We start from the raw sequence: 18,793 nt of genomic DNA on the forward strand, positions 1-18,793 counted from the left end.
CATTAAAACAGTAACAAACTCTCAGCAAGCGGGTATTCTGTATAAAACAGCAATAGTAAAAAGTTTCACTGACAACTGAGAGAGCAAACAGCTTTACACTTACTTCAAATTGATCCAGAGCAGAGGTAGGCGCATTCAAAAATGCCAAGAAAGAATTCTGTGAGTCTTGGTGCTTTACACCTAGAAAACAGCAGCAGGTTTTTAAGCTACAGAAAAGTGACCATTTTATGGAGGACCTTTGCCTTGCCGCATTCTGGGTTTGGGAATCCACCTCACACAGCTACATTTGTTTAAAGCAATTGTCATGTTTGGTCTGTTTTCCATAGTAAAATCTTTTTTTAATAGATATACATCCACTAAAGCAAGCAACAAATGTTTAATTAGCCTTTTCCAAGCTAGGATGCGTGTGGTGTGAACTGAGCATGAAACCACACTTATGCGTGCCTTCTGTGCAATACACAAGTTTCTAATGCACTTATGGCCATCTCCAACATGCACTGAATCATACAGGTTTAACCACTAACACGGCAGGTGTCACCCCTGCTCTGCCTGCACATTGGACAGTCTGCTGTGGCAAGACTGTAGATAAAAGCAAACAGTGAGATTCAACAAAAAGCACACAAAACATGCTGTTTGGGAATACATGGTATTTTCAAATAATACAGTTCTTATATAAATACACTGAAATCCTAGAAAAAGACTAAACAAAATTCTCTGATAACCTACTTCCTACAGAATCATTTTTGTAATCATTTTCCCCACCCTTCTTGGTTTCTGCAATGCATTTATCAAGAGCAAAAGATGGTAGAAATCAATCTACACGTACAAGAAAGTTAGTCTAGCATGGAATATTGACTGCAGCTGAATCCTCCACACAAGGAATGATTGAGACAACTATACAGTTCTTCTTACAAAGGAGAATCAAGTCCAAAAGATAATAAGGATGTTGAATTAAGATATATTTCTATAAAAATATTTGACTAATTACAGTAGAATCTTATACATTACTTCTGGAAACATAATAGTTAATACTCCTTTTTTTCTTTTTTTTTTTCAAAAAAAAAAAAAAAAAAGAAAAGAGCAAGTGTTTATCTCCATTTCCACAAAAATAAGGTATTAAGACTAGAAAAAATACAAGATGAAACATTAATTACAAGCTCTTAACAGATTGTTTCATGGAAAGGTAGATTTCATAAGCAGGGTAACTATGGACAATATTTTAAAAATATTTTCAAAAAGATAAATCTGAAAGTAAAAGCTAAATGTGACAAAACAATGTCCCCACTCAGCAGTATAATCCTGATCTTAGCACTAACATCAAGATGAAAAATTAACAATTCCCTAAGTGGTATTTGCTAATCAGTGCCAGTGATTTCTGAACATTTTGTACAGGTTTATATACTTTTTACCAGTCAGCCAACACGTGGAGGCCTATATATGGAAACAGATTATTTTCTGTTATTGGCTGTTATGATAGTAAACAACATTTGAAATCTCTATGCAGCAACTGTTGCTAGAATTTTGAAACTCAAGTTCAAGCAGTTTCCTACAAAAAATCTGGTAATTCCTTTTGGCCTGAAAAATCACTTCTTCCCACTTAGAAGATACAAATATTAGAGGTACTACGGGAACTGTAAAGAATCAGCCAAATCATTAATCTTACCTCAACGAATTTTTTTCATTTCAGACTTACTAAAAGTCTCTTCTCTAATGCAAAACAGTTAGCAAATGCAACAGAAATCCCAGAATATTCTCTTACAACCATAGCAAAGCAAACATGACCACACTGATCACTGCATGTTTACAAAGCCAATCAATGAATCCATTGAAGAAACCAATGAATGAACTGCACAGTGCCTCTGCAGCTGTTTTCCTTCTTATGGGCCTCAAATGTTCATAAATGAAAAATACAGTGATTAGTGCTAAAGTCTAAATACCTTTCATTCATCAAAGATGGGAAACAATTACAAAAAAATCCATTCTTTCAGCAATTTTCTGGCAGTCAAATACCATACATATGCCAAATAAAAGTACTACAACTCCAACATGGATAATATCTTACTCGTTCAAGTGTATCACCAAAGCTGTTACAAGTACACATGAGCAAATTCAACTGTGGGTACATCTCACCATGCAATAGCCGTGCTCACATTTTGTACGCCAAAGTTTCCTGGTATCATATTTTAGAGAAAAGACGACACTTAATTGATAAGATGTACCCACAAATGTGAAATATGTTCTTATTTAGTTGGATATCAGTAGCCATACCCTTTTCTGATCTAAGTTCTTCCGTCTCCTTCTTCAGCCTTTCAATATCGGACAACAGTTCCAAGTTCTTCTTCTCAGATTCTTGTAATTTACTTCAAAAGAACACAAACAAAAATCCTTTGTAAACATCAAGAACCAATGTTACAAATCACTCTTTCTTTATTCATCTTTGCACGTTACGTGGACTAGTGCTCAGTTAAAAATCAACACCCAGCAAGCTGCATGATCTCATCAGATGCAAGAATGAACTCAGAAACCACTTTGGACCTCTTCAGTAAGGTATCTTAAAGAAACAGAACAGGCATTAATTGCCCTTGTTTAACCATTAGACAGGGTCACATCTCTAATGTATGAGTAATTGTGTGAGCCTGTATCCTGTGGATAAGGAAAAAAAAAAAAAAAAAAGACCCCATGTACTTACAAACTTATAAATAGAGTTTTTATTTTGTTCATTCATAGTACCTCTGATACTAATAGATCATGTATAACAGTTAGCTGTTTCAGTTCTTTCTGACTCAGCACTCCTCATCCTTGCTGATCAAAGAAAACCGTGGCATTCATATTTTTACAGGATCTACACCGCTGCCTATCATCAGGTTACCTGGTGTGAAAACCTCCCAGTTAAGTGGAAATGGCATTCTCACTTCACAGATATCTCAGCTCTGTCTAAACTATTTCCTAAAGCTGCAAAACAAGTCAGTGCCCCACAGATACGATTCAAGAAAAATTCTTCATTTTGCTTGTATTTGAAATTCTTACATCACATCCTACCCCTTCTCTGCTAGGAGCTGTTTCCATGCTTTGTATTGCCCTTTTACGTGTTTAGCCACTGCAAGATGACAGAAATGCTCCTATAAAAAAGTACTTCCATAGAGAAAGAAGGAACAGAATGTGTGTGACTCTAAGAGAAGGCTCAAAAGTCATATTTCAGCTTCAGCACCTACTTCAACCTACACCAACTCAAAGGACTAGCACTGCAATACTTCAATGAGATTTGTTATTTGGAAATGTAACTTCTATTACATCATAGTGCAGGATCAATTTTCTTCTCATGGCATACTTGCAATGCTTTAGCTTAAGTCAAATTACAACATATGGCAGGAGGTATGCAAACAGTACGTATTTTGTACTTCACCTACTACGCCTCTTTGCTTAACAAAGTTAATGCTTGTAGAAGGAATTGAAACCACAGCTAAAGGAATTCACGCCTACTTTTTCATCAGAATTCAGCTGTAATCATTAGTAGTAGTGCAAGCTTGTTCTTAAACATGCCTTAAACAGAATTCTCTTGTAGGAAAAATCTCATGTTCTGTATTTGATTTCTGTCCAAACTAGCAAAGGAAACAACAAGTACAAGTTTCGGTGGTAAATGCTATGACAAATGCTATCATCAAATTTGTGTTTGCAGTGTTTCAAGAAGTTTTATCAGTATTAGATTTTAGGCACCACTGATCTGAACTAAATTTAAGCTAGAGACCTAGAAATTTAATGTCTTGGTACTAGTTCCCCACTTCAGTCATACGCCCTACTTGAAATTTTATAATTTAAGTTAAAACAAGAAACAAAAACAAAACAAAACAAAACAAACAAAAAAACACACACACAAAAAAAACCAACACAAAAAACCTCAAAAAATGGATCCAAGGAACAAGAGCATTCATAATCTCCTACAAGCACATACTGTTGCTGTGCAAACCAATACACAATAGTAGGTTTCTTTTTTTTTAGAATGAATCCGTACAGCTATCAATACAATGGATAAGAATAAATTCTACATTTGAACTGGTTACTAAACTAGGAGACATTACATTATTGAAAACAAAGTGTCCCCTTTGAACATTGTCAAGATTCCAAAACTCCAAAGAAAGCATCCAGCTGCTTGCGCTATAAAGACAGATATCTTTTTTTTTTCACATTTGGATATAAGAAATCAGCATCATTCATTATCAAATTTTGACAGAAAATGTAAATTAAACGATGATACAATGACGCTCTCTGGTAGGAATCCAAGAAAAGTTTTCCATAGAACAATTCAGTCTTACCACTCTGTAGAGATACAGGAAGCTTTGACTTTATTCAACTCATCTTGAATAGCCTGTTTGGCTCGGATTTCAGCATCAAGAGCTGACTGCAGTTCCAACCTTGCAGACATATCTAGCTTTGCAAAACGGCGCATCTTCCAGGGCATGTCCTAGTAAAAAATGATAAAATGATTCAAATGACCACTATGAAGGACAGGCACAAGTGAAAGACTTCAAGCTTTCCGTGCAGCATAGTACACATTTCCTTCAACAAATTAATATATGATTAGAAAGTAGCTACTTCAAGAATATTGTAGAAAAAAATTACATGATGTGATAAACAATAAATTTGCTAGTCAGTTATTCAGAAGGGAAGCTCTAGAGAAGTTTAGCTTTTGACTAACATGGCCTCTACAGAAAGAATATTATTACTGCAGCTAAAACTATCAAATGACCATTACCATTTTTAAACAAACAAAACATCTGATATGCAGAATGATAAGTCTTACTGTAGCTCTTGCACCCAAGCTGGAGTTCCTCAGGGCCTCTAGTTCTTCTGTCATTTTAGAGGCCAAGGCTTGAAGATAACCTCGAGCATCTTTTTCATCACTTACCCTAGACAATTACATTAGAAGAAAAATGTTTTAACTAAACAATCTAAACAAAAAATAAGAAAAATGAAGAAAATTTTAGAGTACTGACACAGGCTAAGACAGAACCCCAACTTAAGTCCCTGCAAGAGGAAGGTAAGCTCGCATCCAAACCTGAGGAACTGCACTGACATACAAGATGAGGGAAAGTGGATCCTCATCTCTGCTCAGAGCAGAAGGAAGAGCCTCCCTTTGGCCCCCAGACTGCCCCTATACAACACGTATGAGGCTCAGGATGGAAAAAAAGAAAGGTCATGGCTAACAGTCAAGACACAGGAAAAGAAATATGCTTAATGTTGGTAAAACTTGTTGAAGGTGCACTCAACTCCACTGTCAATATCACTGATGAAGACAGTACTGAGTATTGGTCCCAGCACTGAACCCTGAGGGACCACTTGTCACTGATCTCCATCTCGACATTTGATTTGTAGACTACCATTGTCTTGCGCTATCTTGCAACAAGTTCCTAATCCACTGAGCATTCCTCCCAACAAATTGATACATTTTCAGTCCAGAGAGAAGGGAGTTAGGAGGGACAAATGCCTTACTGAACTCCAGACAAACGACATCAGTGGCTCTTCCCTTGCTCACTAATGCAGTTACGCCATCATAAAAAAACACTAGGTTAGTCAGGCAGGACCTGCTCTTGGTGAAGCCATGCTGGTGTCATGGTTTTATGATTTTGGTTATCAATATTCCACACCATAGCATCATGTAATGCACTGGGGGTTTGATGCTCAAGTTCCGGGTGCCTGTTCGGAGGAGAAGAACTACATTTCCCCAGGGGCTTTGCGGTCAGCGAGGAGATAGAACTCCTGGCAAGGTCACCAGATGCTCTCTTCTTTGCCTGCTCTTCTTCACCTGCGCTTCTCCGTCTGCTCTGCTCCATCTGCTTCTCTTCATCTGCTCAACTGGACTGCACTTCTCACCTCAGCGTTGCGGTGAGGCCTATCCACCTTTCAGACACACTCTCTCTCTCTCATTATATTTTGCTGATACTATATTTAGTTTGTTTCTCCTCAGATCGTTGCCTCTGTTTTCAGTTATTTTGGGGTCCCCTGTTTCCCTCTTCCAGAGGCGCAGATCCATGGATCCCTCTTCCCTGCTGGTCACGGAACTGGGCCGAACCAGCCATAAACCGCTGACAGCTGTTTGTTCATATCACCTCCCTCTCTTCCATGTGCCTTAGCATAGCTTCCAGGAGGATCAGCTCCATGATCTTCCCTGGCACAGAGGTGAGGCTGACAGGTCAGTAGTTCCCTGGGTCATCCTTTCTACCCTTCTTAAGAATGGCTGCAGCATTGCCTTTTTTCCAGCTTCTCCTAGTGACCTGTCTGCAGAAAGGGATTTCTCCTCATTGCATATAAAGCAACACAAATTTCTCTTGTTGATTTTACACAGTGAATATGGAAACAGTGCAATTTGAATGTCTGCCATTTATTAATGAAAATAATATAATGCTTCAACAAAGTTCTACAGATAGCAAGCCAGAGTGGAGCTCTCACTTTGAATTGCCATGGACTTGCGAGGAACAGAAGAGCTCTATCATAGTAAAAGCTATAGAGAAAATATCTACAGGTTGTAGTGACTTCTGGGTGTGCAATTTAAGATTTATTTAAGGAAGAACACTTTAATCAGAGAAGCTAGAGACTACTTGCCACAAAACTCCCACCCAACATGGAAAAGTTAAGAACCTAATCATTCTGTAAGCTTTATCTTCTTTGTCTCTTGCTTACAATTTAGTTCAATGGGTAAGGAGGAGACTTAAAAACAAAACTAAACTAAAAACCATCTCCTGATTCCATTTATGTCAGTGCGATAGTTTTGATATGAATGGGTTAGCAATTTCCCAAGGTATACGAGGACTCAATGGAAGCAGACTATCAACTTTCTAACATTCCATATGTAACCCATTTTGATGACTAGCTGAGAAGATCCTGTCCTGTACAAACCATTTATAATACAAGAGTAGGCAAAAGGTGCAGTAATCAGCATAAGAAGCCTACACATGACAAAATGGATACTAAAAAGAACAAAGTACAAGTGGGAACAGAAAGATTCACTTCCCACGTTAGAAAGAAAGTTGTTTGTTTTTACAAAAATCAATGTCATGTTTAAGCAGACTCTTTAGCGTATCAAAGAATTAATAGTGCAATTTGAAGTAGAAATGGTGTTGTTGCCCACTAGATGGCAACATTTCTCCAAAATGATTTACATATTGATCAAATGCTGATTTCCTAAGAGCATTTGGATTTGTTCCTGTTTTGCTGGTGATTATTATGCTGTTGTAAAGCAACTGACTAAAACTAAAATTTCATTATATACTTGGAGACATCATCGTGTTAACCTTCAAATAACCACTCACACACATCTGGTAGTTTATTTGTCATGCTACTAGGAAAGTGGGACCATCTGTGTATGTGTCCAGAATACTTTACAACACAAAATGAATCAAGACCAAATATTTTTTTTTTATCATTTGTTATTATTATTGTTTTTATTATTATTATTTGCTAAACAGAAGGGATCTTGAAGCCCTGGGGTCACATACCAAGCTGCATCTCATTTCATTTAAAACCTCAGGGAAGTCTGAAAGCTATCACTCGTAGTGCTCCCATAGGTTCTCAGAGGCTTTAGATCTCTATCACTATCCTTAAAGTCTCAACTCTTTTTCTCCCCTAATCTATTTAAAAGAAACAAACAAACCAATCCTATTTCTCTAAACTTTCAGCACTTTTCTTTGCTCTCAAACACTGAAGTTTCCCATTATTCTCCATAATTTCTACTTAATAGATGATTAATTTCTGATTATTCCTACTTTGAACACCATGAATCTCAGAACATCTCAGGTTTTCAGCTGAATTTCCTGCAACTTCTGATAGTTATCAAAAGTCCCATCCTACTCTAAATCTTGTACTCAATTTGTGTGTGCTTTCTTCTGAGAGCAAGCAGATTTCAAAACTAAAAGAACTTTAAAGTACTTGTGGTACTTAAAAAAAAAAAAAAAGAAATGAACAATCGGGATAATATCAACCATACTGCAGTTGGCAGAAAGAAATCTAGTTAACAAGGAGAATATTCACCTGATCTTCTCTGTAACAACAGCCATATCTTCTGGCCTCAGTTGAATCTAAGCTTAATGTTTCACTCTATGAGTAAATTAGGTAGGATTTAGTTCATTTTTACATACATACTCAACATACAAAGTTATTAATTTCAACTCATTATTAAAGATTCCATTTCAATGAGTGGAGAGAAAAAGAGATTTCTACAGTATTACTTACGGGATTGTCTACCTTTACAATTTTTAAAATTGGCTTATAGCCTCCCAGAGACAGTTAGTAAGTTCAGATTTTTGACAAGTACTCTGGGAATCCCTACCAAGGTTTCCATGAATCTCCTCACAGCAGTAAATCAGAAATACAGTACCATGGCTATTCAGAAGTCTCTCTTTTAAAGTGACTGTGTTAACCTCACAGACAATGAATTCCTTTCCCATCTTCCATAGGAAAATTTATAGCTAACTATAAAGTCCTTAACATCTCTTATTCTTGTCAAGAAACGATGAGTGATTTGGCCAATATAAGCATGTAATTATAGTAGCTCCACTAAAGTTGGGTGACCTGTGAGGGTCTATTGCTACCAACAATAGAATATGCAATTAAATTTTGGTTGAAGTATTTATATTAAGAAGTTGGTATATATATGGTGCCTTGGGATAATAATAGCAAAAATTAAAAAAGTTTTGTACATCTTCCATAAACAAGATGCAAGAGATCACAGTAAGAATGCAGAGAAAGCTGAAGGGAATATGACAGGTCAGCTTTATAACTTTCAGATTACAAAATTTGAAAAGAAATAAAATTCAGAAACTCACAATGAGTTGTGAAAAGAGCAACAGTCTTAACTGCCCAAAATGTGAACTCAAAGAGTGCCACGTGAGTGCCACACGTGTCCAGAGAGAGATCTGCAAGATGGTAAAACACTCGAAGCGAAGAACGCCTTAGGCTTGTGTTACTTAAAACAGAGCTGCAACAAATACCTTGAACTCACAGAGAGCCAAACAATCTGCTTACCAAAATAGTAATTAATTGCATATACTACCTCCAATCCTTCATGAATCACGGCAGAAAAATTAGACAAGAGGACAAAAAAACATTTTAAAGGTGTTTTAAAGTACGCACCCAAAATTTATATTTTGATTTAGTATTATATGAAAATCTGTTAGGTGAGGAGATGCAGCTCAGAAGATCTATCGTAGTTTGTTAGCTCCCAGGCATGCTATTTCCAGTTTGAAGATGCGGTCAGGTAGGGATTGAATTTCTATGTTCTTCCAAAGAAAACACAGATGTGACTGACTAAATTAGTTTAAAAAGAATGTAGATACTTTTCTTTTCAAATGTTTACCATTATAATGGATAATAATTTATACAGCAGCCCATGTTCCACAGCAAGCAAGCTCCCAAAAAAGGACCTAGTTTCAGTATGCAGTGCTGAATTCTAACAACAGCAGAAGGACATTATCAGATCATCTGGCTAACATATGGGAAATCCAAACACAATAAGGAAGAAATGAGAGCAACTATGTCGCCTCACAATGCTGAAAAATTTTAATACAGGTGGAAAGGAATGCAAAGGGAAAATTGAGATGCATAAGGTAATTAAAAACTGAAACTAAATCATGTTTTCTATCTCCTTAATGTCCAACTGTAGTATTTTTTTCTTTGCCTTTCTTTAAACAAATTCTTAATTTTCAGCTCCATACTTTTTAAAATACACTGTACTATTGAAAGAGATTAGTAAAATGCTTTTAAGAAAGTTATTCTTGCATGTTAACTTTGTTCCATTTAGTATCTTTAGGGACACCAAAAAAAACAATCCCGAGCCTCTTCTCCTCCCAAGTGACATCTGATACGTGCAAGATGCCTTATCGTGTATCTGAACTGCATCAGTAGTACATCCTAAAATATTAAACACTCTCATCAATTGGAGAATGGACTTTCTTAATGGCTGTGGGTACACTTTTACATAGTGTCAAGTAAAACAATCCATATTTAATGCTGACTTGTCTTCTTCTATAGCTCCAAACTTTTGAGTGCTTTCCAACAACATGGAATGTAAAACAGACTTGTGTCTCTTTTCGCTTGATTTTTTTCTGAATAAATATTTCCAATCAGCTACAAACTAACAGAGATTCAGCAAATAAATATATGTTTCTCCGATGCAGACAGTCTACTACATTTAGAGATGGGACAGACAAACCTGCACAATTGGACCTTTTAAAATTTGTCATCTCTGCTATGAATTCAATGCCTTGACACACTATGAACTTCATAAAACAGATCAGAGTTACATTATTTAATTAATAGTTTAAAACACTTCCAGAAAGCCAGAGGACAATCTTGCTTTCTTGTTATATATCACACAGTTATATTCAAAGGCAAACTCTGTGTATCTGAACAACAGAATTATACTTACAACAATCGGCATACTAAGGTTCATTAAAATAAATGTTTCTGATTCTTGCTTTGGCATAACAAGTTACATTACTTAGTTACTACATGGAGAAGAATTCAAGTAGTAAATTAAAAAAAATATTCATATGCAATAATGATATCTACAAAGAAGTGGAAAAATAGTTGAGATACAAAATGTTTTCATAGATACCAAACACTACATTATGACATACAAAGGGAACAGAGAGAAAAACAGAAACAGAGGAGAAAAATGAAAGATGTCTAGAAAGAGCAATCTCTTTCCCTCAATAGTTTCAAGTTATTCTTTTTCTCCATTTACTAGAAGTGGACAGAAGACTTCATAAGTGTAACAATCATTATTTAACTGAAGTATTATTAGAAACATCATCTGACTGGCACTGAGAGAGTCTCAAATCTTCTGCCTTTCGGCCTTGTAAAAATCACACAGAAGTTGCACTACATCTGTTTCATTCTGACACATGCCAAGCAGATGAAGGACATTAATGCTGAGACAGAAATGCTGTCAGCCACCACTTTTTCCAGGCTTGCTCCTTCTTGGAGGCGCGAGCTCAGCACATGATTCCTTTCAGCATTCTTCCAAAGCCACAAGCCACATCCAAAGCCATGATCATTTTGCACTTCAATCCTTGCATTTGAAAAGACACTTTCCTTCTTAAGGAGGAACTCAATTTTCCAGATACAGATGTTATTAAAATCTCAGGCAAAAATACAGCAGAATCCCTGACAGGTGTGGGATTTCACCTAAGCACTTGCAAGTGTCAAATACAAATGCAGAACTCAACAACAGCCCTACCACAGACTGAGTACTCACCATTGGATGATCTCAGTAATTTGGGCCTCCCAGTGGGCCACGGACTCCTTTTTATCAGCTAGGTCTCTCATTTCTTCTTCCAGCTGCCGGTTATTCATACTCAGCCTCTCAAACATGGCGGTGAGCTGAATGAGAAATTAAACAAATTGTTAAATGTATACGCTATTGTGACTCTATCTCTCCACAGGCTCAGAGCCATGCATCTCTTCTCTCTCTCAGTTTATATAACTGCTCTAAAATTTGTTAACACCCATCACAATGAACAGCATGCAACAATAAAAGCCAGAATCTTTCTTCATGTATGATCTCAGCTGTGCTTAAAGGTCTTTTTAGGGACTAGAACTACATTTTTGCTCTAAAAAACAACACATCAGTTTCTAGAGAGCTAGTCTCCACATAACTGTACAACTCTTAAAGGGTTTCTGTTTCACACCATATATGCGTCGAATGCTCTCTATATGAAAAAACAAATTGAAAAGGCAAAACAAAGGCACAAAAAATGTTACAGCTCAGATAAAACTACTGAATCTCTCCCTTATCTAGTAACTATGGACTATAAGGCTTAACAGATACAGCCACAAATCAGTCAGGAGATTCTCCAGGTATTTCACGTTCCCGTTCTTCATTTTAATCACTCGCAGACAGAAAAACTGAAATTAAATGCACATCTGTAAGTACAAAATGGAATACCTAGCAATTAACCTTCCTTGCATTCACACAGCTGCCATTCATACAAGAACCTTCTGAAAGGCAAAATCCACAGCTAACCTGATTTCTTATGGGAAACTAAAACTTCATTATGTTAAATATTCCCCAAATCAAAATGAAATTAGACATCAGATAGACTTAATAGAAAGGCGTGAAGAGGAGAATAATCTCACATGAAATGTTGCCTTTTGCATTGAAATGCATTAACAAATCAAAATGATGAAAAAATATTAATTTTTAAGCTATACTTTTTTACTCCTTATGTGAATACCTAGCTACATATTTATCATTTCGATGGGCCTCTGATTTAAATGTCTATTTTTTCAATATTTTCTGCTTCCATTTTTTCTCTTTAGAATATTGTATAAAATTAATCTTAGCAAACTTAAAACTCTTAGTAAAAGCCACATAACTTAATACCCACCCATATATACGTATACCTGCATATATACATATATATATGAATGCAATCTCAAATTCAGATGCCTGCAGGTATTCTCTATTCAAATATTAACGACAACTTTTGTTGTGTAATATTATCTTCTAGTAAGAGTTTTGTTAGCCACTTTACATAACCAAATCTGTACATAGCCTACACTAACTGTAAACTCAGCCCTCAGCTACTCAACACTTACCTTATCAAGTTCATTTGAAAGTTTCTTGTTTTCCTCTGTTAGCAGAATCTTTTCCCGTTCATATTTCTGCTTGAACTCTGTTTCAAATTCCTCTCTTTCACTTTGGCTAAGAAATAAAATGGATTAGATTTAGAAAATTTCCTTTCAAAAATGTATCACAGTCTTTACTCAAACATATAATGATTGATATAGATAGTAACTGAAAGTACACTGGTAAAACCCAGTCTACCAAGATGAGACTAAAGATGGTGTTAAAATACCATTTTAGTACTGTTATCTATTAATCATCAATTAACTTCCCTTCAAAACAATATTAAAAGAAGTCCCCCGAGCCATTGTTTATCAATCCACTTGTACACATTTTATTCTTTAATGAATCCCTCAAACACCGAGCAGCTAAAATTCTGCAGATTGAAGTCTGTCAATATTCTGAGACATTCTAGACAGCTTCTCTTAAAGTCCACAGAAACGCTATTTTAATTTTCACGTTTCCATAGTTCCAGGTTTCATACAGAATGACAGGTGAAAACCACAATGTACGTAACCAGAATGAACAGATGCTGTGTAATGAACTTGAGAACCTGAAATTACATTCATGTTTTGACAAAAGCCATTGCCATTTCCTCAAAGAGCTGTACTGCAGTGCTGCAGACCTCCAACTCCCGTCAGAAATGGAACTTCTATTATGACACTCACTACAACAGAAAGTTTCACAAGATGGCACCGTAGCATTTTGTATTCACTGTGATGGGTAACTGGTACAAAGTTCATGTAGATTGATGGAACTTCGCTATGAATGCCAAAGGTAGAGAAAATACCCATCAGTAAACATCACTGTCTGGCTTTAAAAGGCTTAAAAATGTGCAGTTCTTTAAAAAAAATAAAATCCAGGTGCAATTCTGTCTTAAACACTGCCACTGCTTTTCTGGATACCAACCAGAATTTTATGTTGCATAATAGAGAAATTATAACCTCACCACTGCTTCTGAGATGTGTAACTAGGACAAACGTACCAAACTGCAAGAACACCCTTAAAAAAAAAACAGAGAAGCTCCAGTGGTTACAGTGAACCCAGTTGAGAGTAACACTGGTTTGAATTTCCTATCCCTAATTTGAAATTCATTTAGTGCTTCAACTTCTCTTTGAAATTTAGAACAGCATGTTAGATTCATGGTGAAATCCTATGTTGCTAGGCATCCTTTGAAATGTAACACTACCTCCTAGCAAAGTAACATACTATCATTACTGTTTAAACGCCAAGTTTGAAATTCACCACCACTCCTTTACTGTATCAACAGATTCCCTGTACATGATGAGCCTTCCAGGGAATAAGCAGGAAAAGATTAAAGCACTGGCTGTCAAGGGAATTAATAACAGGTTTTGCTTCTGTTTGCAAAGCAGAGATTCAAAGCTAATTTATCAGAGTGTAGACCAAGCTTAACATTAATTTCTTTAACTCCTTTTACTTAGCTTTTACATATCAATGTTTTTGTGGGGATTTATTTATTTATAGCATTTATGTTCTGTTTTTGTTGTTATTTTAAGGCTTTAAGGCTCAAAGTGGTCAAAAAAGGTGGTGAATTACGGATAGTAACCCAACATGCTTGTAATTCTCTGTATTTACATTCTTCATTAAACTGCTAACTGTCACCAACCTATAAGCCAAATTGCTACAGTATGGTACACAAAGAAAACATGAATATAATCTATTACACCCAAATATCAATTCAGCAAAGCCACAGTACTATGACAAACTCCACAGGTGTATCTTGGACAGCCAAGAAGATCAAAATACATTTGCTTTGAAGCCTAGAATCCTCCTCTCCCATCAAGCTTCTTCTCTCATCTAAAATTTAGCTGTGTATTCACTTCAGAAGTTTAAGAAACTATACGCGATCCAGATTTTTTTTTGTTGGTAAAAAAAAAACAACACAACAAAACAAAATTACCACAAACCACATGGAAGCAACATGAAATAGAGCTTTATGATATCACTTTGTCATTTCAGCTCTTAGCTGTGGATGTACAAAGTGGATTAACATTTTATCTTACTGCTTTGAAAAAACAAGAAAACTAGACCCAAAACAAACACCAGCCCTCAGAGGCTTCTCAATATCATAAGTCTAAAAAAGCAAACACTATTTTATAGAACTTTCTTGCTTTATAAATCCATCATTAATAGACGTAAAACTCCACACACAATCTATTCTTCACCCTATTCTTCACCCTCCTTCTGAACTATTTCATAATAACAATTCTAAGAAACTGAATATTGTATTACACATATTATGCCCCTATGTTTCCAATTTTAGTAGTACACACTTTATCAGACTATTTAGTCTTTTATCTGTTATCTACTATTTATCTGTACAGAGTACAGAGGGGTAGTTTCTCTTCCTTGAACACTTACACTGTTGGGATGACAGGGAATAAATCCTAAATTTAAAGGAAATAAACAAATTAAAAAAAAACCAACCCTGTTTTAAAAAATGAAATGGAAACAAAAAGCATGCAAGTTTTAAAAAAGTTCCCAAAGCAGATTCTGACTGAGACCTAACTGACCCTTGCTTAGAATAACATACAGAATTAACTCTTTACTACAGCTTATTATAGTTATTTACTGTAGTAAATTTACTGTAGTAAATAACTCTTTACTATATAAAGCAATGAAACTCTATCCTTCAAACATACACTAAAGTTTATTTTTAGACTACCAAATACACTTCAATGCTGAGCCCACTCCACGCCTACTGTTTAAACAGTTCTACTTATTTCACCATGAAGACTTCAGGTGCTTCCTTTCAACACTTACATTGAACAACATCTCTGTAATTCTGTATTGGCAGACACAAAAAGCTTTGTATGCCTGATTACAAAAGCTAAACAACACAAGCAAGGAGAAATAAAAAAAGTAACGCTCTCATGAGAAAAACTACCAAATACTATGAACTGAACAGCAATTCTTTCATTCTTAATACTTAGACTTTCCTTCTAAATCCCAGAATTACTACAGATGTCAATCTGCAGCATACACTGAACAGTGAATTTCTGCATTTCTGTGGAGATCCAGTGAAATTCTGTTTATCAGTTTAACAAAACCCAGTTGAAGGTCAAGTCTTCATTAATCCTTCCTGCTGTGTTTGGACACCTGACTTGATAAGATGCTCAAGCCCTTTCCACTAAGGCTAAATGTTGGATTCCAATGTGTAATACATTTCTGTTCAATCTTTACAGTTTTTTCCTACATCAACATTTGAAATACAGAAATACATGACTACATCAAGCCTTCAGATTTTGATGCAGCACATTTTCTATTTAGAGACAAGCTGTAAGACAAAAAGCTAGCATGAAGGAGATCGGCACCGTTAGGCCATTTGTCAGTAGATGAACATCTAGTTCTGGGCTCTGCAGCTGTGCATTAGAATAGCTCTCACAGAACTCCACAGTTTTTTGTATTGGTTGGCATTTGAAGGTTTCATCTCTAAGAACAGTTTAGGCTGCAGAAAGAAGTATTAATGATTCAATATTCCCTCCTTTAGAGGCACTAATGAGCTGACATCATTAAAAGAGTACCATATTATCCCTTTTATTGATTACAAGACAACAAAGCCTCTTCTGTATTTATAAGCCATAGGTCAGCAAGACCATTAAGTTGTGATACAATGAAAACACACTACTAATGGCATGCTTCACCTCTCAACATCTAATGAAGCAGCAAACTGCTGCAATAATATGTTCAGCTTACAAATTTGCACAGGCTTTTTGAAAAATGCTTTTATTTTATTTACTGCTTATATTCAAGGACTGCTACAGCTTAGGCTTTCAGTAGGAATCTCTCCTTCATGCTTTTTCTAATATCACAGCAGCAAAAAAGAACACCTACTTCAATGTCTATAAAGTACTCTGATTTTTATGAATGGAAATGACGAACACAGTCAAGTTACGACTATTAGCATTTTGAACGCTACACTATCCAACAGAAAATCTCACTTCCACTGATGAATGCCTCAAGAAACACTGTCAAGGCTAGTTATGAGCTCCACTGCATGGGAGAGAAAAAAAGCACTTCTCTGACAAATTACCACGCCAAAAGAGATAAAGCAGCTTATGCCTACAGTAGCCTGATGACTGATGTTAACACTGGATACAGCTCAGCAAGGATTAGCCCTAGTCCGCATTAAGTCCTGCGCAGGAAGAAATGTAAGCAATAGTTGATCTTTAACACATTTCTTTTGCATCAAAGGATGAAAATACCAAACAAAAAAAAGTAAACAAATATTTTAAACTGCAAGATAAATATCTGGGGTCATTATATCCTAAGCTGCAATTCTGAAACTCATGTTACGTACCTTGGAACCATTAGAACATCAATTAGCTCAGCCAAAACCATACTGTGTCAGGAAATACAACAGGAGCCATAGAAAGACATTCTCAGCTTTTTTGTTTTATTCCATAAAATACTCACTTCTCTCTTCTGGTTTTCTCTAACTTGTCTTTCAAAATCATGATCTCCTTCTTAAGTGCAAGCTGCTGGCTCTCTGCATCCCGTAGTTCCTTCTTCAGACTTTTTATTTCATTAGCATGCATTATTTCACGTTTAGATAGTTCCTCTTCATAGAAAACACTTTTCTTTTCCAAGTCTGCCTTTAATTTAGTGATCTCTTGCTGGTGTTCTATACTGCTTACCCCAGGAGAGCGACCAATCTGTTTTTGCTAAAACAAGAAGCTCCAAGTTAGCACTCAAGAATGCTGAAAACAATGCTTAGCAGCAACTCAATACTCTTAAGTCTGTGTTTAGAAAATATCCCATTACAGACTTCACATAAAAGCATGTATCTATTTTTATCTTTCTGAAAATTTGTTCATCATAAATCTGAACTGTACTTTTATCATTTTGTGATTTAAATGCAATAATAGTTTTAAAACATGGAAATTATCACTTTAAACACCACGTAACACACTGTGACTCCCCTTACACGCAGTCAGAAAGTGACAGCAGCACTGAAAGACACTTATGATCCCACTCATCCAGTTCACAGCAACAAAACCAAGAGGCTTTCAGGAATGCAGAAAAAGGACAACGATGTATAGTCAATATATTTCAAAGCATAGATAATTTGTGGAAAAACTATACAAAGGCAGGCAGAGACTAAAGGCTAAATTCTAGCTACAAAAACACTATATGGATTGCATCAGTCAGGAAAACCTGATCTATTTTACTTAAACTAACCATTCACATCACTGCAGGTTAACAGGCAATACAAGCTTTAAACAATAAGAGTACTTCACTTTTCACAGCTGCAAAGCTCTCTTGGTGAGATCTGGCATTTCAGTAGTCTTCACATATTGCTTAAGGACACATATACATTCGTATCAACCACGCACCCAAAGTCCTGCAGTAACAGGACAAACTGAGGTTGTGGTGTTATACGTGCACTGAAATCCAAGCATGGAAATGTAGATGCATTTATATTTCATGTAAATACATGTATAACTTGGTTCAGATTTTTTTCTCCTTATAGATACAGAATACGGAAGGAAACATAGTCTAAATAAATAAAGCAAATTAATAAAAAGACTGCTTCAAAAAATGGCAGATAACCGAAAAACCTTCTTCCTTAGGATAACTGTCTCACACTTGTAGGAGGTTCTACAATATTTTGTAACTCCATTCTTGTTATAAGTAAAGATAATTTTCCTTAGTTTATCTTGATGATGCATGAACAGATTTCAAGAGCTAAATGTCACTGAAGAAATTCAGATTATCTGAATTATTATTGTGATGAAATCTATGAGAAAATGGCCTTGCTCTGAGTGTCAACCTAAGGCTGTAAAAACCTCTAACTGTATGAGCCAGATACATGCTGCTACCTCATTTTTTCTCTAACTCATCAAAATGACCATCTGTTTCGATCAAAGAACAAAATCCTGCAGTTCTGATGAAGAACGGTTAATCAGAGAAAAAAGATGCCGTACTAAATGGAGATGGTTCAGAGAGGAAAGGGAAGGAATTTTCTTTCATGCCCCTGTAGTCAACTACTGAACTTGCTTTTTACTGCCCAAAACGCTTATTTGCCTACACGTACGTAACAGTGCTGCATGCAAAACATCTGTTTGCAACATCATGGTCTTAATGGTTTTTCACATTTTATTTCAAAAGATCCTACTGGGTGCAAAACTAAAAAGCGAGCAGCCAGGGAGC

General features: G+C 36.0%; 1 protein-coding gene across 9 annotated transcripts in view; it reads right to left on the reverse strand.

The window, feature by feature from the left end:
• Positions 1–18,793, reverse strand: part of CDC42BPA (CDC42 binding protein kinase alpha) — a 153,202-nt gene that overhangs the window by 39,730 nt on the left and 94,679 nt on the right. For all 9 annotated transcript variants that reach the window (XM_042876263.1, XM_042876279.1, XM_042876248.1 and 6 more), the window contains 7 exons: positions 17,057–17,304; positions 12,592–12,697; positions 11,249–11,373; positions 4,799–4,904; positions 4,311–4,459; positions 2,269–2,360; positions 104–180 (listed from right to left, as the gene is read on the reverse strand). In XM_042876263.1, the coding sequence (XP_042732197.1) occupies positions 104–180; positions 2,269–2,360; positions 4,311–4,459; positions 4,799–4,904; positions 11,249–11,373; positions 12,592–12,697; positions 17,057–17,304 (903 nt within the window). The remainder of the gene's footprint in view (positions 1–103; positions 181–2,268; positions 2,361–4,310; positions 4,460–4,798; positions 4,905–11,248; positions 11,374–12,591; positions 12,698–17,056; positions 17,305–18,793) is intronic.

This window comes from Lagopus leucura, unplaced genomic scaffold, assembly GCF_019238085.1.
Source record: "Lagopus leucura isolate 7727_CA_CO unplaced genomic scaffold, USGS_WTPT01 Super-Scaffold_73, whole genome shotgun sequence".
In the NCBI taxonomy this organism is placed as follows: domain Eukaryota; kingdom Metazoa; phylum Chordata; class Aves; order Galliformes; family Phasianidae; genus Lagopus; species Lagopus leucura.